This window comes from Vicugna pacos, chromosome 26 (genome assembly GCF_048564905.1).
Source record: "Vicugna pacos chromosome 26, VicPac4, whole genome shotgun sequence".
Taxonomy (NCBI): Eukaryota; Metazoa; Chordata; class Mammalia; order Artiodactyla; family Camelidae; genus Vicugna; species Vicugna pacos.
Genome location: NC_133012.1, coordinates 19864758 through 19888695, shown reverse-complemented (window position 1 = coordinate 19888695; position 23938 = coordinate 19864758). Strand labels below are relative to the sequence as shown.

At 45.7% G+C, this 23938-nt stretch overlaps 1 protein-coding gene across 8 annotated transcripts in view; it reads right to left on the bottom strand.

The window, feature by feature from the left end:
- ACSL1 (acyl-CoA synthetase long chain family member 1) overlaps window positions 1–23938 on the bottom strand; it is a 55589-nt gene that overhangs the window by 13103 nt on the left and 18548 nt on the right. For all 8 annotated transcript variants that reach the window (XM_072950466.1, XM_072950464.1, XM_072950465.1 and 5 more), the window contains exons 2-10: window positions 22594–22826; window positions 15907–16021; window positions 12212–12276; window positions 8884–8985; window positions 6583–6682; window positions 6194–6372; window positions 3205–3237; window positions 2973–3024; window positions 2379–2452 (exon numbers count right to left, since the gene is read on the bottom strand). In XM_072950466.1, coding sequence (XP_072806567.1) covers window positions 2379–2452; window positions 2973–3024; window positions 3205–3237; window positions 6194–6372; window positions 6583–6682; window positions 8884–8985; window positions 12212–12276; window positions 15907–16021; window positions 22594–22788 — 915 coding nt within the window. In that variant the 5' untranslated portion in view covers window positions 22789–22826. The remainder of the gene's footprint in view (window positions 1–2378; window positions 2453–2972; window positions 3025–3204; window positions 3238–6193; window positions 6373–6582; window positions 6683–8883; window positions 8986–12211; window positions 12277–15906; window positions 16022–22593; window positions 22827–23938) is intronic.

The window sequence follows — 23938 nt, the reverse complement described above, 5'->3', positions numbered from 1 at the left end:
CAATGTCCCACTTTATTATTTCAGAGCACGTAATCTCTCACTGCTAAGGAGAAATGGCTTTGGCTCACTCTCTGCAATTATTTCTCACCAAAGAGTAAAATGCAAAGCAATACTTCAATAAATTATTCAAACAGAGTGGAGGTCACTCCTAGCGACAAAGTGAATCTACTGAGGACTTGAATCAAAATGAGGAAAATGTTGCCCAGATTGGGATGGCCAGAGATTACGTGCTCTAATCATTTAGATTTTCCAAGTTACAGTACCCCACTGCCTGGTGAGCTCAGTTCCACAGTCAGGTAAGAAACTTGTTTCATTCCAACAAAAGACCAGCATCTTATGTTGTAAAGGGAGAGGAGGAGGAAAGATAAGAGAAATTGGATTCCCAAGCCCTTTTATTTATAGCATAAATAAAGTATTTTAGTTTGATCAACATTTCTACCTGAAAACCCTGCTTGACTCCATAAAAAATAGCCCCATTTGTTTAACGCAAGCTCTGACCTGGCCCCAGGGGATTTGCTTGACCATAAAATGCTGATTGTGACAGGTCTGCATCTCGAGTAAGTGCAGACGTCTGGTTTCCATTTCATAGCTAAGAACGGGCTTTGCTTAGGGTCCGGGCACAGTGGGGGATGCATACGGAATGTTCCTGTTGTTAATATAGAGAATTCTGGCCAAAAAAGGGGCTGCCAGCAGCAGCTGTGGCCACACCAGCTAAGAAATCAAGGCTTTGTCAAGCTGCTGAGGGCGCGATGCACCCATTTGAGAGCCGTGCCCTTCGTCCCCAAAGTTGGGCCACCCTTCGTAATCATGCACTCACAGGTGAGAGCACGAGTCCCGGGCCCTGCAAGCACGTGATGTACCCATGTCACGCTGTCATCTCAGGGGAGCTTTATTCAAGTGTGGCCTGCATCTCCAGTAGCACTTGTCAGAAGAAGAGTGCTACACGCTGGGAAACCAGCCTTGTCAACATCTACATTTTCCAGTTTTCTGGCTTAGGTCAAACAAAGAATGTGCGTGAGCAGGACAAGAAGTTTTACGAAGCCGAGAATGCCCCTGGTAATATTAATTTTAATATTAACATTAATTGTAATCATTTACCTCAATGATTTACGCCATGCTAAGTTTTCTTTGAAGGTCAATGAGGTAATTGCATTTTAAGTTTCTTTTTTTGGAAGGCCAATGAAGAAATTAAAATTTCACTTTGATAAGGTACTAAATGTTGAACTCTGTTTAGAAAGTATATACCAAAAAAGGCATTTAGAACTAAAAGCGAAAATGAGATCGACCTTCTGCAGCCACCAGAGATGCCCATTCTCCAAAACCACGAAGCACAGGCTCCTGCCACCAAAGTTAGAGCCTATAGAGCCCTCCCAGAAACACAGAATTTGCAAAAACAAATTCTATAAAAGTGAGCAAAAGATATGAGGGGAAGGCATTCACTATACCACTATTCTATAAAAAGGCAAGTTTGAAATCTACCTTTGGTGTTACAGACTGAATTGTGACCAACTCCTCCCCCAAAGTCATACACTGAAGCCGAAACCCCCAATGTGACTGTATCTGGAGACAGGGGAGGTCACTAAGGTTAAATGAGGTCATCAGCGTGGGCCCCTGATCTAATAAGGCTGATGTCTTCATAAGGGAAGGAAGAAACACCAGAAAGTTCTCTGTGGGCATGCAGAGGTGAGGCAGGGTGAGGAGCCGGCTGTCTACAAGCCAGGAAGCTGAACTTGCTGGCACCTTGATGACAGACATCCAGCTTCCAGGACTGTGAGAAAACACAGGTCTGTTGCTCAACACCCCCCCCACCCCCTGTCTGTGCTCTTTGTTACGGCAGCCTGAGCAAACTAGGACACTCGTAGCACAAACTTTAAGATTACAGGAAACAACTAAAGTTCGAGGCTTTAATCCTTCTTACAAAGCGGAAGTCAAATCAAACATAATAAATAATAAAAGTAATAGTAATTCAAAATCCTTCAGCAGCATGTAACATTTGTCAACTTAAAGAAATTAATTCTTTTCCCTGCACTAAAATAGAAAAAAAAGCACAAGAGAGTCAGTTGTTCTGTCTTTTCCCAGAAATATTTATATAGGGCAGTATTCAAATAAAGTTTTACTATCTAAAAGATGTCATAAATTCTATCTGTCAATTCACCTTATCAGTCACAGGCAGGAGTTGGAGATTAGGTCCACAGTGAAAACTATCTGACAGAACGCGACCTCAGGCCATAGGAAAGCTCAGACCTTATCTGTATTTCAGATAGTGCTTCAAATACAGCACATGCCTAACGTGATGGTGGTGCCTCTGACACCTTCACTCCTGAGGCCTGATGCCAACCAATGGCTATGAGAGAGATGACAATACTGCCAAAGTTTACCTCTGTCATTTTCACAAACGCTGAACAATCGCTCACTACATTTCGATGGGTAATCACTGCTCCTTTGGGGTTGCCTGAGGAATATACACAAGCAGAACAAAGTTAGAAGACAGAAACTCCATCCAGGACTGACAGAAATTACAGAAGCCCAGAAACCCTGTATAATTAGGGCCTCTGGTGCCTCTACTGTGAGGTACACCTATGAAAGCCAAATGTTGAGTCACATTAAATTCCTGAGCAACCTGCAATCCTTTACATGAAACTTATTATCTTAAACAATCTTTATTAATATGGGCAAGTTTGAGAGGGTGTGTATAGCAATAAGAGAAGAAAATCCAGGAATTTTATTTCTGGAAACCAGTGATACAGTTTGACCTAGGAAGACCGGTGGTTCTACCTTCGCCTTCAATAAACGTTTGAGGACACTCTCAGACTCTAGAACTGTCTTACAGAGCTACCAGATGACAGGGCTTGAAGCATTTCTGTGTCTTCTGCTTTCAGTCCATCTATAGTTCGAATAAGTCATCCACAAAATGAGATATGGAATATACACTTCCAAATACCACTTAGAAGCAATTCCTTTTCAAAACTGACCTGTAGTTCCACTTGTGAAGCAGATGACTGCAATATCTTCAGGTGCTGGCGGCTACAGCACAGTTAAAAAAAAAGAAAAGAAAAGAAAAAGAAAAGCCATTATAAATCAGAATAGAATAGAAAATGATTAAGTTGTAAGATATCATCCAAGAGTTCTACTAGGCTCTGAGCTGACCAGACATGGAAACTACAGAGGCTGGAGGCTGGGGCAGGTCAGACACTGTGCTCTCACCTTTGGCTTCTGTCTGTTGGCTCTTCCCAGGTCCTAGATGAGAAGAGAGAAAGAGTCTTAAAAGGAACCATTTTCTAAATGTAAAGAACAAAGTCACATCAAGTCACTTCAAGCTGCCCTTACTCTGGGATTCACTCACAGCCAACTCAAAGACAGCATACATTTCAGATTAAATAAATGACAGCAATTCTAATTAACCTGAACCCAAACACTTGGCCACTGTTTCAAGAAGCCATTTTCCAGTTGTTTTCTCTCTTACATAATGCGTATCAAAGGCATTAGGACTGGCCTTTGACATGGGATTTATGCAAAAGACAGGAATCAAAGTCTCTTACATGTACTTCCAGTCCCCACTTCTCTTCCTGTTACAGCCTTTAACAAAGCCTGGCTCTCGACTGTAATCAGAGAACCATACACAGATGCTCTGCACCCTCCCAGAATCAGAGCTGAGCACTGATACATGATCATCCAATCCTGCAAAAATGACATCTTCAGTATGGAGAGAGAAATCAGTCTCTGCCAGATTTAAATGCTGGCCATTTTTGGAGAGGCTCAAATATCCATACTCCCGACATGGCGCAGAAAAAGGATTCTGGAATCTCTGATTACACAACAGGCCACGAAAGAAGTGCTAAGACCACTCCTGAACAGACATGAAGGGTTAAGAAGGACAGATTCATTTCTGAGGCGCAGCATTTCCCAACAGCAGGCTCCTAGTTACTACCAAGGGCTCATTCTGCAGTTACTGCATGAAAGTGTCTCCATGGCCACTTTAATATCTACTCAATTTTAAAATAAACTATTTACATTCTTTTCCTACTAAAATCAAACAGCTTAAGTGAGCATATGGAAGGAGCATGCCTAAAATTAAATGGAAATTAGATGGGTAGGCTCAGGGTTCAGTGAGTTTCTGCCCAGCACACAGTTTTAAACAGTCTTTAGCCCTAATCACACTTTAAATTATATATAACAGACCACTGATTAAAAATAGGAAGAATGAAATCCAAGTAGAAGTCAGCTGAGAGCTAATGCAGTGACAATTCCACCATTTTCTAAAATAATCTTTATCAGATACAAATTTCCACTCATCTTTTTAGAATTCTCTTATAACACCAATTTTTGAAGAATTAGAGATCTTAAGAAGTTAAGAAAAATAAAGCGGCAGTTACATACAATTTGACTTTTAATTTATTGGGAAGAAAGTTATCCAAATTAGTGCATTATTTGTCAAGAAAGTTTTACAGCCTCAAGCCTGTCTTATGTCATAATTTAGGAAAAAATTCAACAATTATAAAAATAAACAAGTTGTCATCTTTAGGTTCCAAATGTCAAAAAAAAAAAAAACAAACCCAAACCCATAAACAGAAGGAAGACTGAATTCTACTTAATGATTAGCATGCTGAAGGATTTGGGGGTGATAAAATGTACACCCTACTGAAAATGCACAAAAAAAGACATATTGATGAATAAAAGGACAGAGTAATTAGTATGCGATAAAGCAAATGTATTAAAATATTAATTGTAGACTGTTGGCACGTATGTGGTAGTCTACTGTACAATTCTTTCAACTTGTTTGCATGTTTGAAAGTCTTCATAATAAAATATTGAAAAAAGTACAAAAATGCCAAATACCATTGTTTTTGATGCAATAAAAATATATATTAATAAAAACTGGATCACATGATCAACCAAAAGGCTAATTTTAAATTCATTTCTTAAAAATTTAATCTTTTGCCTATGAAATTTTTAAGAACCAAATATGGATCAATATTACACAGCTAAGTGTAAAGCAATGTCTTTTATAATACATATTGTAATATTAACTTTATAATTTTTGGTCACTTACTCATCTAAATTTTTTTAATCTTAAAATTACTCCTTTATCATAGAGCAGTCAAAAAAGACAAAAAAAAATGCCTGTGTATGTGTCTGTTGGGGGGGCAGGGAGAGGAGGGAAAATAGGAGGAAAAGGAAATTGTATTATGAGATTACAAGTAAAAAAAAAAATGAGGAACTGCTAGGTAAAAAGCTATTTAAAAACTCAACTTAACAATTCAACACACCCATTAGCTCTTATGGACTCCTGTTCCACGCTATTGCGTGCGCGTGTGCGTGTGCGTGTGCGGCAGAAGCTCTGATAGAACACATGACAGATTCCCTGTGACCACTAAGCCCCCAAGGAAAGGTCTGCTAGCTCCTTCCTTGTAGCTCAAATTCTTAGTAGAAGGAGAACTATAAATAAAAAACCCTATTTATATCAGTTCCAGGAGAATATTTATAACATTTTCAGAAAGAGAATGACTTGTTCTATTGAGCCAATTACCCCAGTGATGTGCACATAAGAGGCCCCTCTTGCCCGCTTTTTTGGATTGAACTCTAATCCAAGTGCAACTGGGGAAATCAGGTCCTTATATGATCCTACGTCCAACAACCAATTTACGTATGGACTACACTCATTTTCCTAAAACGCCTACCTTTAAAGTTGTGATTAATGTGAACCTCAAGAAATATAATATGAAAATCAGCCAAATCAAGCATCTAGACTAGAAACTCACCAGGACTCTACCAAAGCACCCTGGAAAAGAGAACAGTGAGGCAGATTTCTATGTCTGGCTCTGTTTTAGGGACAAATCAGTAAGAGGCACTGAAGCCTAAAGAGGACATAAAAACTTAAATCTCCTCCTGAATCTGAAATTCCCATATCCAGCACTGACTGGAGTGACTTGCCAGTGCTCTAGAACATGTGAGCTTTGCAACTAGCTTTATGAGAGTACTTCCAGTAAACTGTGATGGATTAACACTAGGCATGCATGTAGAATTCTTATTTCCAGTAATGAGACTGGAATTTCTGCTCTCCATCTTTTATGGGTTGCTGGAACAATGGGCCAGATCTGGGACCACGCAGTCACACTGGGTAAGGCATTTGAGCCAAAATGACCTCTGGGGAAACCCTGCAGAGAAGGGGGCGGGGCGGGGCAGGGTGACTCACCTCCAACGCCTTCATGCTGATGATCTCCACCCCACACTTCTGGCCTTGTTCCAACAGACTGCTGCCGAAGGAATCCATAAGAACTATGGTTTTAAGGCCTGGTATTAACTTATTCTCCACACCGTCTAATAAGAGGTTGGCCTTCTCTGGCTTGTCCACAAAAACCAGAGAGAGTTCGGCTGGAAGTGAAGAGACACAATGAGGAATCAGCTCTGGGATATTCTGAGCCTGACTATAGCATCTGACACTGGGTTAAGTACCACATTCTTTGAATAGCAAGGCAGAGGTACATTTAAATAGAAAACCACTATCAAGCTAAGTATCAGCAAATGTAGTCACTGGATTGAACCAATAACCAGCCAACGTGCCCCCAGAGGCCACCGACGTACCTTTGTTGATTATGTAGGTGATTGCTTCAGTTCCTAGGGTATCATAGAGGGGAATGACCACCATCGAATAAGCAAAGCATCCCTGTTCAATGATCACCCACTAAAGAAAAAGCAAACGTTGGGGTGAGGCAATGAAATGTCATCATGGGACCACTCCGGGGAGAACAGTCCTCTAGAGATTCAAGGAGGAAGCACTGGATGTAGTAGAACTAACGTGTGTGTCTCCTACTATGTGCCAGGCACCCGAGGGATTCCTAACGAGGACAAAACACTTGTCCGCTTCTTAAAAGGAAAGTGCAATTTGCCTGAAGATTTGAGGCAGATATGTGAAAAGAGAACCAACGATCAAGAGTGACGGGCTCCGAGGCGAGGGGGCCCGCGGTGGGCATCCGAGGTGGGGGACGTAACCAAGCTTGTCCTTTGCAAGAGCAGCACAGTCTGGACAGATAGAGAGAAGGGCAAGGGGACCCCAGGAGAGGGGACTGCGTGGTCAAAGATGGGGAGGGGGCCCGCGAGCCACAAGGCTGGCAGGGACGGTCCAGCAGCGAGGTAGGGACCAGCTAGTCTGGCGTGGAGGGCTGGAGCAGGCTTGAGTCCATGGAGGAGCTTGGTTCTACACCCCAGGTGAGGCGCAGCCCTGGGGCTTCTTGGCCAAACAGTGACTGGGGGTCTGAGGAAGAGCGATCTGGCCACAGTGGGCAGCAGAGCCGGGGACCAGGGGAAGGGGGACACACTGTCTACTGGGAAATTGTCCCAGCAAAGCCTCCCCAGAAAAGTAAGGAAGTAATGAAGTGATACGGTCACTGGTCATCTTGCCTCTAAACTCATCAGCCCCATGGCAACCAATCCAGCCACCAGGCAGATGTGGCCAGGTCACTCTTTTGCTTTTAATCCTCAGCAGTGCCCGTTTTCTCCAGCCGCAGTTCTTGATCTTCTGCAGAACGCAGGGAGCAGAGAAGGGCAGGGTGAGCGTGGGGAGGGAGCATCATCGGCTCACATTCCCCCGTCTGGAACTGTCTTCTCTCTCTCTCATCCTGCCCCTCCATACTCCCCCTAGGAAAACACTTCATCCCCACACACACTGCTCAAGGCAAATGTGTAGCTGTTTCTGATATTCCCTTGGCTTCCCCACCTTCACGGCCTTCCGGACTCCACCTGGATGCCACCTCCAGGAAGTCCTCCTTGACAGAGCTCCCAGAATCCTTTTGCCTTGTGTCCACACATTACAGAGTAAACAAAGGCTTATGGGGCTGTCTTTATGGTACCTTAAGAAGAGGAGCCAAGTCACAGCTGTCCTTTGGTGCCTGGCAGTGCCTGGCGTATAGGAGGCACTCAACAAACATTTGGTGAAGTAACCGATAAAGGCAGGAAGAAGCCCACTCTGTGAAGGAATGTGTGTCCTACTCATAGACTCACTATAAAACTCCACTGAAGCAAAGGTTCTGGGTGTGTTCATTCAAACGGGTTTCACTTCAAATGAAAGAAACGAAATTCATGAGCCTGGTCGCAGACCAGCTGTGAAAAATGCTTTCTCTCCCTCAGCACTACATAAAGCGCTAAGAAACCACTCTCACTTATAAAGCAGTCAGTAGCACAGGGATTGAGCCAGCATGTCTTCCAACCCCAAGTAGGTCGAAGAATCAATTCAATTTCTTCAACTCAGGGCTTGACTTTTTCTAAGCCGGCTATGCCACTGATTTGTTTACTCACAGTATAAGCAATAGCTCCAGAGGGCGTCCCACTTCAATCTACTTCAGTGTGGTGGGCGGTGTGCAGAAGAGCCACGCCTGGGCTGGGGCGGCCAGTCTGCTTGCCTGAACTACAGGCAGCTCCAGGCCAAGCACCCTCCCCGCTGCCCCTGGCGTTTTAAACTTTGTAACCTGAGCAGAGGGAAAGCTCAGGCCTTTTAGAAAGAAAAGGTGAGAGTTTGCTAATGACAAAAATGTATCCACGTTTCTTTGTCATTTATTAATGCTATTTTGCTAACCACAGAGGCAACCCTTCAAGAGGGAAGGCTTCTGTGTTAGTTATTTGTTCTAAGAGTTTCTTTGCTTGTTTTCATTTGCGGACCTGGGTTTTAAAAACACAGAAACCAGTGATTTTTTTTTTTCCTACCTAAAGGCTAAGGAAGGGCCTGTTTCGGGTTTTCATCTGTGTAACTCTTTAAGGCTAACACGAAGCATGTTGTAGTCGCAATCAGACCACAGAATCTGGTCTGAAGCAGAGGCAGGTGTGAACCAACTGGCTCTCATATAAGAGCGCTCTCCAAGCCACGCGCTGTCAGTGCCTAATGGTCAATACCTCAGGTCTGTTCTGAGCAAAGATGCCGATGAACTGATCCGGGGCAGCCTTGAAGCCCTTCTGGATCAGCCCTGAGCCCACACACTCGGACATTTCTTCAACCTAAAGTGGAGAAGAAAAAACCAGGAAGAGTGTCAGGCCCAAATCAAAGGAAAAGCGAACTGGTGGTACCTCAGCTGACAGGCAGCCCTGCCCAGAGGAGGAGGACAGGGGCCAACAGGTATTCCTTTAGCTCACATTTTTGTAAAGGTCAAGGTTTGACTCATCAGAACTCACCAGAAAGGAATGCATCATATGGTTCCTTCTGCAAAGCAAATGAATTTTCACCCCAACAGCTGCAGGTCACAGATGACGTACGTCAGGGTCTAACACATTTCTACCCTATACTTCAGCTTTATAAAGTTATAAAAGCCATCCAGGGACAGAATTTTGTGTCTGTGTTCATAAATAGCAACCAAGCAGACAAAACTCGTCCTTTGCTATGAACACAGAAACAACAGGTTTGGGGGAGACCTTTAAAAACATAAAAGCAAGCTCTTATCATCAGGCTCTACAATTCCATTCTTGAGAACTTACTCTTAGGAAATAATGGTCTTAACAGGAGGTCAGAAAAAACTTTATGGACAAAGATATATATTTCAAACTTTCAAAAGTCACAAGACTCTAGGGGGAAAAAGACCAACGGCTGGATGGTTAAGTAAGTGGAGTATCTGTAACAATTTTAAGAGAAATAAATACAAAAATGTACACAACTGTTACAACGAAGTAAAAATAGGTAGATTCATAAAAATTAGGCTGGCCTCCTCATCTCCTCATTCCTACCCCAAATGAACTAAAAAAAAATTTTTTTTAATCTTGAAACTTGGAACGCTTTTCTTTATTCTCAGTCAGTGAATTCTCAAGAGCACACCCACACCTGCAGAAAACAGAACCACACCCATTCCTGCCCCAGAAGCCTGTTGGCTCTGGCACATAGTGCCACCTCTGCTCTGCCAATGGCCTTGAGAGTGACACCGGAGAGATGACAGCAAGAATGACATCAACATGCTTATTACTTTCACATCTCATGGACTGTTTCACAACTCCTGCTCGCCCTTAAGGGCTGGGAACCTGGGAATGCCTGCAAAGTGCACCAGGATGCTATGCGCACATTTCTATCTCTAGAAAGAAGGTCCAGGCCTTTCTTCAAAAAGCTCACAGGGGTTCCCAGCCCTAAAAGGTCAGAATTATTGGGCTGGGGGAAAAAATGATTTAAATTTACAAATCCAATATTAATCCAATGTTAGCTTAAGTCTGCTTCTTTATCTTCACTGGCCTCTGAAACGTACAATATACCTTCTGAAATCACAGTGATTTTCAATCTGCCCTCAAAAATCCCGCTGCAATGAACCCCATCCTCTCTCTTCCAGCCAATATAACAGAAGCAATATAGGGACATATTACTCTAAGTAACTGTGGTATGAACCCCAATGGTTGGGTTGTGGTTGGGTTTTTGTTTGTTTGTTTGTTTGTTTTGCAATGCAAGTGCCTGCCTTAAGCTTTGACTGCTTTTTGATGCATCCACATCCAAGATGGCACCATGAAACAAACCCATCACCAGCCACAGACTAGATGAGGAGCCGGGCCCCTCCCCTCCCCAGGCTCCTTTGTTTAAGACATCTTGGCCGATGTTGGTGACTGACCATTTGGGCCACTTGTTCCTTCTCTTCTTGTGCTTTAAGTTCCTGCTCTTACATTTTAAATTCATCAATAAAGAGTGAGCCCGTGAAACCCTAGGCCCCCCGCTTTGAGTCCAATAAAAGCAGAACCCCAGGCCCCCTGTGAACGCCCCCCCCCCACCGACCCGCGACCTCGCTGTGTGGCACAGGTGTGCTCTGTAATTTCCAGGTTCCAGAGTAAGAAATCTTTACTTTTTAAAGTTTCCTTATAGTTATTGCTGAAGGGCGTCTTGCCGTCATAATAACCATAAGGGCGGGTCCAGCCCCAGCACTGGTTACTAACAGGCTGAGAAGGCACCAAACAGTAACAGGACAAGAAGATGAAGCACATAAAAGAGCCCGTGGGGCCGGAGGACCGTCACGCAATGCTGTAACGCCAACACACTGAACTGTTTTTACACCACTTGTGAGCATGAGCGATCTGAAAACTATTTAGGTGGAAAACTACTCCTTAGCTCTGGGAAGGCAAAATAAAAACAGAGAAATCCCTCCGCTCACCGGAGCCACAGCTCATTACTCCCACAAGCAAGGCATGCTGAGCCGTTGTCTTGTCTCTCTCTGTCTCTCTGCCTTTTGCATTTCATTGGTCCTCAGATGAGGGAGGACCAGCAGGTGTTTTTTCCAGGGGCTGGTTTTGGAGCTCCTGATGACAACCCCCTTCACATGCACAGCCCAGAAGACACCCACCACGGCAGGGCTGGTCCCTCTGTGTTCCTGAAGCCACGGGATGCCCTGCCCTGAGAGCAGAGCACTGTTTCCTGGCCAGCTGTGCTGGAAACAAAAGGCAGCAAAGCCGACCCCTCCAGCTGCGCCTGCTTGTCCCTGGGAGGCCGCTTGGACCAGGGAGCAGCAGGGGCATGAGATTTGCTGTAATTGTGATAAACATAAAATAAACAGCAAGTCTTCCTGCTCTGCTACCTCCTGTTCACACACTACTGTTTAAACAGTTGTGGCCGTGGATCCTTTGGGACCGTAGAGTGACAGGAGTGAAAACGCCCCAATCATGGTTTCCTGTGCATCTGTCCTGTAACACAGGTGTTGTCCCTGAACATCTGTGCTGCCCTGGGGTTAAAGGTCACACCAGCCCCACGCTGGCCAAGATCAGTACGATGCCTGAAGATCCCTACACTGGACAGTGTGGACCTCACTCCTGGTCCTGGTTCTCCCACTAACCAGCTGTGACCTGGGTGAGTCCCACCCCTGCCCGAGGCCTGCTCCTCTCATCTATAAAATGAGAGGGCTACTGTATACTGGGGCATCTAAACTTGTCTAGTACCACTGAAGGCAGAGAGGAGTAATCCTGTCCCCCGAGGGTCTGGGAGAAGAGTCACCTGCTTCAAGCACATTTCTAGAATTTTATTTTAAAAACTACACTGCACTCCACAATGCATACACATCAGTTCTAAAATACTTTGAGCTGCCAGTTCAAATACTCCCCAAGTCTGTGCGAAATGTCTCCGTTTAAATGCTACACGTATGTCCTAAAGCCCCAAGCTAGGCAGCACGCACTCTCCGGAGAAACCTTCCAGCCCCACGTTCAGTGCCTCCAAGAACTGACATAGTCAAGCACCATGGCTCGCATGAGGCGTCCACAGAACCAGGAAACTCACCTGTTTGTATGAAAGCCATTCATAGGGTTGGTCTGGTTTCCGAGAGCCTAAACATGCGCCATTATCTAAAATGAGCAAAAAACAAAAAATGGGCTTACCATGCATAAATCTTCCTAGATTCTAATTTGTATCCTACCTCATTCCACAAAGTAACAGGGAGACTCTACTGTGGTCCTCAGATGTGAAATAACGAACTCAGAATGGAAATGCTTTCTCCCTAGGCTTTGGTCTGAGTTTGTGTTCGTTTTTCTATTTCTATTTTGTTTCTTATATGGGGCAAGAGAGGAGATCAGACAAATACAATTTTTAAGGATGCTTAATTTGTGAATTCTTCCTCAATACTGGTAAAGTATTGGTTGAGTAAGGTGTCAGCAGCTGAGTGGTCGAGATTTTGGTATGGGTTTTCAGAAGCATCCCTCAAAACTCGGAATATAAAAAGGAAAATACAGTTTTTAAGTGGCCAAATTCTGATGATTAAATGTATGAAGAATCACCTGGAATTCTAAGAACGTAGGTAAAGTCTTGATCTCAAAGAAAGAAAAAAATGGAGATTTTTCTCTTTCCTCATTAGGAAAGAAATGAGGGGAAAATAAAAGAGCATTTGTGAAAGCAAAAGTCAAGAAATATCAGGATGTGTCCTGATTCGAACTTAGGCACCAAATCAGCAGAAAGAAAGAAACCTTATTTTAATCAATCACACTAAGAACTAGCACAGTAATCAATATAGCCCCAAGTCATTTACATTTGGAATTGTACAAGTTTCTTTCTACAGATCTATCTCAAGCTCACTTTACACTCAGTTTGCAGTTGTTGAAAAGAAAAGCTATGCCCTCCACCAAAATTTTTTTTTTTAAACTGCCACATTTAGACGATCAGAGTTGACCACACACGAGAATGCTTCCTAACTAGAAATGCGGGCTGTCCCTCCAGCTCTGGGTGACGGCGGGTCTGCAGGGCTCCTCCTACGGGGACATCTGAGGCTGGATGTTCTGGTATCTCCCATCTGAACTGAGCACCTGCACTTCCGTTTTGAGGCTATAATGCATTCTAAGTTGGAGTGTCAGCTGAGGTGTCAGATTTGCTTTGGGGACCTGGGGGCTGGGGGAGCAGAGCATAACCCCATCCGGAGCCCTGACCAGCCGGGACCAAATACACAAACTCACACTCTGCGGAAGAGAAGTGTGACACCTGTGGGTGTGGTAAGGACAGGCAGGACCCGGGCTGGACAGACCCACCCCTGACACTGACCTCTCCGCTCTCTCGCGCAGCACTAAGAGGGCCTGGCTCTGAGACCCGCGTCAGTCCACAGGGCTTCTGATAAAGACTGGGCCGAACACGGCAAGTTCCATCAGAAGTTGTTTTCAGATGGGAAAAAAGCACTCGCCAGATGAGATGATGCCATTTTAGTCCTCAAAAACAGGGATTGGCAACCCACAGCCAGAGACCAAGTCAGGCCTGCCGCCGCCTGTTTTGTAAATATGGTTTTATTGGAACACAGCCCCGCTTCTCCCCTTAAGTGTCTAAGGCTGTGGTTGAACAGTTGTAATGGAGACCATCTGGCCCAAAAGGCCTAACGTATTTACCATCCGGCCCTATACAGGAAGTCTGCAGACTCCCGCTCTAGGACTCCCTGGTTAACCCTCAGGGAACTGGGGAACTTAAAGAAATGTACCAAACCCAGGACCCACCAACAAAATGTTCGACCTAACTGGACAGGGATAGGGTCTGGGCCCCAGTATTTCTGAAAAGCTCCCCAGGTAATACAAAGCTAAACCACTCAATCCCGGGTTCCCGGGTTCAGGGATACTTAAAAAGGCACAAGACATTTTAAAATACTGCACTAGGTTTAAAAGCTCTAGGCCGGCTTCTCCCACATCATTCAACAAACTCCTAACTACCTTATCTCGAGGCTGGGTTTTGCTCTCCTGCAAAAGCTTAATCTTGCAGCAGCCTATGAAAATCAAAGCTTAGAGTAAAAAGGTCCTCTGGAAAAAAAAGAAGAGAAAAGTGTTCTCTAAAGCAGACCCCTTTAATCAGTACAGGTTAAGAAAAGAACTTATTTTTCCAAAACATTCATGTAAGACCTTCATTTTCCAAGCAGAGAAAGTGACACAAAAAAGTTACGTGACTTGTCTTAAGATCAGGGGAGAGTCAGAAGTGTAACAGAAGTCTCCATACTCCCAGATGACTCCTGTCCTCTGCCAACAACGGGATAAACATACACACATTTATACACACGCATGCTCTGCACAGTGGTGAAGAATACGTAGACATCTTATATGCGTACATACACTGTACATGCTCCCATACATCCACACACTCGTGTATTTGTATTACATGTATAGCATATAAATGTCTTCATGTGGCCTGACATCAGGCTGCTCTACCTTGTGGATATTTACTGTCACAGACAAAGCCTGACCCTAACACTAACTCTGAAGAAGTTCGCAGATTAAATAATATAGAAGTAAGTTTGCCTTCCTTTGTAGTGAAGGGGCTTAATGAATCTGCTACAGGAACATTGGGGCAAACACACTGAAGTGAGCAAGCCAATTTTTACTGGATTGAAGACTGAGAAGAAACAAGAGGTGCTTCTTGAGCATACACACATGCCACACACCGTGGGGGCCGGAGGCGGCGCCGTCCCTGACTGGGAGCGTGCGGTCTGGCCTCCAGTGGCAGGAACAAATGCTAACCACCGAAAGGTTTAATAACAAATGGCAGGTCCCAAAGACTATTTCTAGAGGGGAGCCAGGAACAAGCAAAAGACAAAGAGGCTAAACTAAAAAGAGGGACTGTGGTAGCAGCGGGTGTGGTCCCCTCCGCCGAGGGCACATTGATGAAGCACCTGCCGTGCGCTGCTCGGAGGTGGCGGTGGGGGAGGGGTGGCTGCCCTGCCAGCCGGCGGGACGGGGCTCCGGGGGAACACCTGACACCCTTGAGGAGTGACTGCAGAAACAGGTACAGGATGCTGGGAAAAGGAGGAAACGCCTCACTTGGAGGGAGGGGATGAAAATGACAGACCAGGAAGGGTTTACAGAAAAGGTGAAACACAATATGAGTTTTACGAGATTAGTGAGACTCTATCAGCCACCCTGGATGGGGATGGGAAAGAAGAGGCTTTATGATCAGGGACAAAAAGACGCTCAGAGCCGGGGGGCTCAGAGACAGCAGAGGCAGGGCGGCTTTGCTGAGCTCAGTGTGACCCAAGGGGCGCACACAGGCTGGCCAGGCAGGCGGCTGTTGGATACTTGGGGTCTCCTGGGCCACCCTCAGGGACGGAGTGCAGTCCAGTGAGTTGGCACACCGCAGGTGTCTCTGACGGAAAATCACTTGCTTTGAATGTCAGTGTTTATTTTTCAAAATATGGGTCAAGTGAAGTTGAGAAATGTTGGATTGGGTCCAATTAAACAGGTCTCTCTACTGCAGGAAACATCAGAGCCTACACTGAGCGAATGGATGTGTGACTTCATTAAACAACTACCTGACCACGGAAGCCCCTTTGCTGGGGGGACACCCAGAGGGACTTCCGTGCTGTGCGCCTCAATCTGGAGAAGTTATGGCAAGAGACAGAGAGCCGGGACCCACGCTGAGTAGGTGAAAACTGTGAGCAAATGTGGCTTTCTGAAGAAAGAACCCTCTTTTTGAATGCAGAACATTCAGCATCAGGCACACAAACTCAGCCAAATGCTTACTTGACACCCGCATACCCCTCTGGAAACCTTCGTATAGTGTTGTGACATCATCATAGAAATACACCAAGGGCTCATCACTGTCCAGGATTGCGGATCTCCGGGCACCGTCACTACCCTACAGAAGAGCAGAGACAGATAGACAGCACGTTAGAAGCAAGTATCAAAAATAAAAAGCCTAATGTGTGTGCCCTCAATCCCTCGGGGACCCGAAGTAGCTGCTCAGAGAGCATGTGAATGAACTGAAGGGTGCAATGGGCTGGCACCTAATATAAATCATTCGCCTGGAGACCAGTGCAGGCCGCAGAGAAGCAAGGCTGAGCCCCAGTGTCCGTCCAGCATCCCTGGGAAAAGGAAACGACGGAGGGAGAAAGAAAAGAGGCTCGCAGACCTATAAGCACTGGTCCCGCCAGACAAGGATGGAGAGTCTGAGGACTGGAAACCCCTCCACTCCGCCCCCCCACACGCTGGGACAATTCTCAGACAGCAGCCATTGGCAGCACAGAGGACCGATTTTGTCAGGTCAGTGGAAATGACACACTGCCCAGTACCTAAATTAAAAAAAAAGCACTGTTTGTTTGTGGTTTGCCATAGACTCCATGTCCTAAATTGTAACTCTCTGCTGTTCCCAAATAAACCCAGTTAAAAAAAAATAAAGGCACAATTTAAGTTACAGGTGAAACACTGGGTGGAAGGTCACACTGTCACTTAATTATAAGGCATACTCTGTAATTTCATGAGAGGAGCTGAAGGAAATGCGGGTGGACCTGCATTTTGAAATTTGTTGCTCTATGAAATGATCATGTGTGCCTATAAAGAATCATTTTTGATGTGTGTATGTGTTACCATTCTTCTTGAATGAAAATGCTACGCAAAAGCACTGGGTATTAGCAACCTGAGTGACACCTACAAAGGGGAGGGGCTGCACAGTATAGCAATGGGAGCTCCGAAGTCCGTGTCTGCTACGAGCCTGAGCCATCCTGAAGGCAGGGCACTGAGTTACTGGGTTATTTGAGTGCCTACAGCTACTTCTGGGAACACCTACTTACATGAAAAAAATACTTTACATTTGGCCTTTCTGGACTTCTGACATAACCTAAAGATCGGGAGTTGGGGTGGGGGTTTGCTCAAGAAACAGGGCGCGCTCTGCAGACAACCCCTGGGGAATGTGCGGGAAATGGGCCAGTGAGGGTGAGTCAGGGAGGATTACGGGTCTTTTCCTTCCCCTTTAACGTGGTGATACAGTTTTCCCAGTTTAAAAAAATAGAAGATCGTGAGTCAAACACACTAGAGCTAAACACGGTCACGAGGATATTCAGCGAAGTCTACACAAGCTAAGGTTCCTCTAGAGGTCAGTCTCCCCACGTGGGCAGAACAGGAAATACAAGTTCAAGTTCCCCTTGGGGGTCAGAAGGACAGGAATCCACTGATGGTTACCAACACCAGAACTCTTGCCAATATTTGCAAAAAAGGATCACTTGATGGTGAGAGTCATTTTGCATCACTCCCATATTTAAATGTAAAAGCAAATAACTACATCCTTGAGGATTTCTCGGGGATAGAGAGGCCCAAGCTTTATACATTGTGGTCTCTTTTATCTTGATCTAGAAAAAAACGGGTATCTACGGGCCCTAAGGGTCAACGGCTCCCTCTAAGGAGAAGGACTGGGGGAGGGTGGGGAGAACAGGAAATGGGGGGGGGGAGGGGGTGTTGGAGGGAGGGAGGAGGGGAAGGAAGAGACAAGGAGGGGTGGGGTGGGAGAACTGAGTAACTTCTAAAGAGACTGTTGAAGACTTGGCTAGATCTCAGTGTCTAATCCACCCCTAGCAAAAGGAGCAGTTGGTGGAAACACAGTCCTTGGGGGTAAAAATGATGGGTTTTTTTCTCTCTTTCCAATATCCTCCACATGAAATATCCTCCACATGGAATACACACTTAGATTTTACATGCATCTTACCTGCCCAGACCACCATCAGCTGCAGCTGTTATGAACAGGCACAAAGCGACTTTTCCATCCAGTGACCTAGAGAGGCTCTCTGGCCATCGCCCCCCAACCCAGCAATACTAGATCACTGGCAGAGCACATTAGAACCTTTACTAAAGACCAGCCGATAGGTGATGCTCCCAACCATATATATATGTTTTTAATGATAACGAACGGGATATTTTAAAGGGACCTAGACTCCTCCATTATGCTGACATAAATATCACAGGGTAACCATGAACCCTCAGGTTTACTATTCCTGCTCGCCATTGAAGCAGCCAACTTCCCGAGATCATTTACACCCAATGAGTGACGGCAGGGCAGATGCATCTGTTACGTGAGAGATGGAAGGAAGTGAGTATTTACTGAGCATCTGCTGCAGACCAGCCACTTCGCAGAGGAGAAAACAGATGCTGGAGAGGCCTTCCTGGCCCAGTCCACGTTTAAAATGCAGCGGAGCAAGCTTCAAGCTTGCCCACGCATCGTTCTTCTCCATCTCGGAGGAGACAGGCCCAGATCGCTGGTGGCCAACTGGGGGTCTGGTTCGCCAATGTTCTCCTGTGTTCCTCAGGAGGTTTTTCCTGTCAGCTCCCAGATGGCCCTCCAATTTCCAGCTTCCTGAACCCTCCTGTCCTGATGGGAGGATCTGCTAAGGGGTGGGGAGGCTGCAACAGTACTGAGTGAATGGGTTCTGTGCTGCCAAATGTATGTCCACTTCACCCCCAGAGGAAGCCAGCCAACCACACGAAGGAAAGAGCTCCTGCCCACCTCCATGTAGGGGGAGAGAGTTAAGAGTCACAGAATCCAAACCCCAACAGACACACACTCTCCGGCAGACAAACTTCCCAGAGCATCCTGCCTGCCTGCCGTTTAGTCCGGGTGAGGTGCTTGCTCACCATCCAAAGGAAATAAGTCCCCGTTTCTTACCCTCATGAGCCTTTCAGGTGTGAAGGAGGGGTTTTGTCAAGAGGCTCAGAAGGCCACCATGTGCCACCTTCCATCTGACAGGAGTGGACCATGCTCGGGGTGGGGGAGGCTATTTTTAAACTTCAATAAATATTACAGCGCATATTTCCATCATACATGTGTACACATGTTCATTCCTTGCTTCATGAAGCCAGAGGGCATCATTTGTACAAGATCAAATTGTCTTTTCAGACCTGTTTCACTGTATTCCCAGAGTAACTGAAGCTTTTCTTCCTGGTTGAAGGGAAGCCAGAAATAAATTAAAAAAGTTTTTTTCTAAAGAAATCACCTTTCTATTTTTGAATCCCTAAAGGTGGCTCCTTAGTACGCCTGCGGCCTGGTCCTGGCACAAAGACCAGGCTCAGTGCCTCCAGTCTTCTGGGCACCTGCCCCTCACCTTGCAGCCCACCCCACACTCACCTGCCGCTGCCCAGCTCCCAGCGCCGATGCTGCTACCACCTCGTTCAAATCACAGTCACTCCAAAGCTAGCAGACAAGCCTCACCACAGTTAAGTGTCCCCTATCGTGAGTTTACTTGAGAAGTAAGTTAGCAAGGGTTTTCATAGTTTGTTATTAAGAAGCCCGTTAAGTTTTAGAAAAGGTGCCGAAATGACGTACGAGAATGAAAACACTCCTAGACTTCAACATTCCTCAACACAAACACCCCCTCCAAATACATTCTCTCCATACCTCCAACCGGTGTGCAGGACCCGGACTCTGTTTTCTGCCTCACCTGTCCCTTTTTCCCTTCCATTTCCAGTAGAGCCTTCAGACTCATCTGCCTGCAAATTCATTTTCATAAGCTCTGGAACTCAGTGCCTCGTTATGTACACACTAACTGCACGATATAACTCATCCCTGTGGGCTCAGCTGTGCTCTTGAGTATAAAATGCGAAGGTCAGAAGAAAACTAACATTTACTGAATACTCCTGGCAGGCCAAGCAGACGCTGCCCACATCTATGCAGCCGAAGGTGCCCCACCTCTGTTCTCTGGATGAGGAATCTGAAGGTCAGACTGGGTGAGCCTGCCTGAGGCCTCCTGGTCCAAGCAGAGATGCCAGGCCCAGCCTCGGCACATCTCCCTGCTTCTCTGGTTCCTTCTGGCTCTAACATGCTCTCCCACGTCCTGAAACGGCACCTACCATGGTCTGGGTCCTGCCCAATCACAAAGGGTTTCTAGTCACTCCAGTGAAGATCACCTTCACTGGGGGGACTCAGGGATCTCAAATCCAGAGAAGAGGCTGAGAAAAGCTGAAACCAGAAAACCTGCACATCACTTGTGAAAGAAATTTTTAAAAACCCAGATATATGCACAAAAACGTGCTTTCATCCCTGCTCAAAGTTATGCAGCAACAGCAGAGAGACGCTGTGGAAGACAGAACTCTTCCTGGACACGCACGACTGCAGGCTGGCGAGCTGCACCTGCGGGCAGAGGGACACAGCTCTCCAAGTAGGGTCCTGATCAAACCAGGCTCAGAAATATGAGAGGCTTTTGGGATTTCGTTGCCACCTCCAGCTTCTCTGCCCCATTGTGTAGCTTATGTCTGTGTCACCCTTCCTGCGCAGGTCTGTGGCACGGGTGCTAATATCCTCTTTAAGACGCTGATTTATAAAAGCAAATTGTAGAAGCTCTAATTTATCCTAAGAACCTCTGTGCTGCTGCTTGGGAAAAAGAAAAGAAGGGTAGCTAGGAAATAGCCAGTGTGGGTAGTGATGAGATGCAGCCAAACCAAAAAGGGCAGATTCTTCTCATTTTGACAGCTGTGTAAAGTTTATGGGAAGAGGAGGGAGGAAAAACTGCACATGTGAAACGGGATGGGGTGTGAGAGTGGGTCTGGCAAGTGGTGCTTACTTGTCCCCAAAGTAGGAACAAAGCAACGATATTTTATTTTGGTGATCAGGCCCCTACAACAGCACCAGATATACACACTCTTGATTAAAATTTAATGAAATTAATTAAGTTCCTCTTTCTGCTCAGAAGTCCATATGATGATGCTAGCATTACAAAAGCTTTGTAATTAATGGGTGTCATAACCCCAAAGTTAAGTCTTAAACTCAATATTTTCAGTTCTTTCTTGGAAGTGCAAAGCAAATTCTGTATCTCTTCCTAAGACCTACAAATTCTGCAAATCAGAGCTAAATCTATTTCTGTAAGCAAAGAGAAAAATCAGGTAAGCGGAATTCAAGATTTTAATTTTCTTTCTGCTTATCTGCAGTTTTAACTTATTTTACAGAAAACATGCATCATTATTTTAATAAGGCTCAATGACTTTATGCTAAGCTGGAACTTAAAAACCACAGTGCAAGTGCCTCCACAACTTCTCATACAGTAAGAATCTGGCTTTTTTTTTTTAACAGTTGCTGCTAAATTATAAATATCTTAAATCTGCACTTGTCAGTATTCTTTCCACAGTGATGGCAGTGCTACTATGAGACACCAGGTCCTCTGCCAGAAGAGAAAGGATGCCAGAAACCCCACACATCTCCATCAGAAAAATTAAACTCTATTCATGACTGGTGTATGACTAGCTGTTGTGAAGTACTAAGTTTACCTTCTAGCTAGAAATCAAGTACAAAGCCAACTTTTCCTTTCCTTTCTATTTTTACATTTTGGCATGAAATAGACAGACATACCTTTCACATATTTTAAGAGTTTCACATTAATGAATCCAAGGAGTTGTCTGAAACGAAACAAAGAACTGAACCCTATAAATAACGGAAAGGTATTCAGCAGGTCAGGGCTTTATCTGGAAGGATACACTCTCCTCCTCGTGGCTACCAGACAGGGAGAGGGGGAACCTTTCACTGCTAAGTCTAAAAGCAGTAATGAGGTGAATCTAAGTTTCACAACATTCTTCTTTTGCAAGTAGTAAGTACTGAGAGTGAATTCTGACTTGGGTAGGGGAAGCAAGAAACTACAAAGCAGAGAGTAGGTGAGGGGTCAAAGCACCAGTCAACACCCAGTTGCTTCATCTTTTTGACTTATCTTAAAAGGAGATTCTGGAGGGAAGGAAGGTGGAGTGGGAGGCAGTCTTGACCAAGAATTTTTCTGGAAGGACCTTCACATTTCCACATCATCCCAGCCAGTAGGCCCTAATTATGGAACATCACTTGCTGGTTTGACTTTTACAACGATGAGAGCACAACCTTTCTTTTGCCCACGTTAGACACAACCACGCACGGCACCCAGCTCGACCTCACAGGCCTGCTGGGCGCCCTCCTTTCCTCATACCTGTCCTAAACTCTGCGGCCACGTCATCCGGCAGGTTCCTGGTCTAGCCTCATCCTGTCAGAAACCCCTGAGTCCCTTTCAACCAAGTACCAGACAATCACAGGTGAAATCTTCCCCTGACACTGGACAACCGTCCTCTCCTCTCCACTGGGACCCTGGGCCTGAGGGTGGGGCCTCCGTGCCTGTCCCTTCCCCTCTTGGGATCCTCTGGGCACAGCGCAGAGCCCAGAGCAGCGCAGAAGCCCCATGTGATTTCGGAACAAGCCTCTCCCGTGTGACATGTGTAGACACCCAACCAGCACCACCCCGTGTGACCCTCTGCCCTATATTTTGGCCTTTTCCATTTCTTGTCACTGCTGAAATTCTGTTAGGTGAGCACATTTCAGTCTACAAAGTGCAAACAAATATGTGCCTGTGATTGTGACTGTGACTGTCATCGCCTTCAGTGGGGCCCGTATACCAGGGAGAGGGAGGCAGGGGACCCCGCGGGCAGCCAGGCTCCACTCACCGCCACCTCCACCGACTGCATGGCCAGGTCGCATGGCGGCTTCAGGGCCCGGGGCCGCGTGGCGTACCAGAAGGTGGTGAGTGCTGCGAACGCCCCGAAGCCCATGAGCGTGTTGGTGGGAAGGGTGCGCACGTACTGCCGGAAGTCAACCAGCTCTGGCATCCGAAAGTACCGGAACAACTCATGGGCCTGCATCGTCCTGGGCTGGGGTTGGCAGTGTCCTAGGCTGAAGTCTGTCGGAGAGAAAAATGTGATGTTTATTCCAGGGCGGCTGGGCGCGGCTCCAGACTCCCCAAGGCCGACCACCTAACTCGAAGGCTGGCTGACAGATCGAGGCATGAAAGCCAGTCTGACTGTCCGGTCTTTTCCTGGCTGCCAGGATTTCACTTTTCTAAAAACATCTTAGGCATTCACTTTACTTCTATCACCTTGTGGAAGGTTTTCATTAACCACATTAAAAAGATTCACTTACTCAGAATTCTTGCCAAAAACATGTTCAAATAAGTGGTGTAAGTTACCATTTACTTGCCCAGTTTTCTCTCTTTGTTCTTTTCCACATAATCAAATGCACCAAACCCTCATTACCATAGCCGATGGGGAGAAGAACAGAGCGGCATAAACTAGCCCCAACCACCTGTGGGCCATCGGTTTCCATTTCTTCACACAAAGCTCCCAGGCTGGTGAAACAGACCAGACTGAACTTCACAAGGCCTCTCACCTTCCCCACATGCTTTGTACCGTAAAAGCAGCCACATCCACACAGGGGAAACTGCAGGGGGCTATTCTGATACGACAGTCTTTTATATTCCTCAAGCTATCACAGCTAAAATAAATAATAATCTGGTGCACATAAATATCTACAGATACTTATCAAGCAACTGTCTAGAGAGAGATGGCAGCACAGTATCGGAAAGTATAAACTGTATTTAAGATCCTGGATTCTGTCTCCCTAGCGTATGAGCTGTATGATTTGGGACCAATCACTTGACCTCTCAGTGCCTCTATTCACAAATGGAAATGAAAACAGCACCTATCTCGGAGAGCTTTCATACGGACTACAGGGTTCATACAAAGAGCTCAGAAGGGTGCGAGGCCTCAGCACGTGTTCAGTCAACACTGGGCATTACGACTGCTTCCTCTACCGATATTGTGATTAGTCCTGTGCGAAAAACAGTAAGGGGCAGAGGTAATAAAAAACGACACTTAACTACAAGGAGTTTACGAACAAAACTACAAGGCCAAAACACACAGAAGAAAATCAGAAGAACAGCTCCATATATATTAAAGTCTCCACCTGAATATTACAGATTTATAGATACATCAACATAAAATATTAATGTGCAAT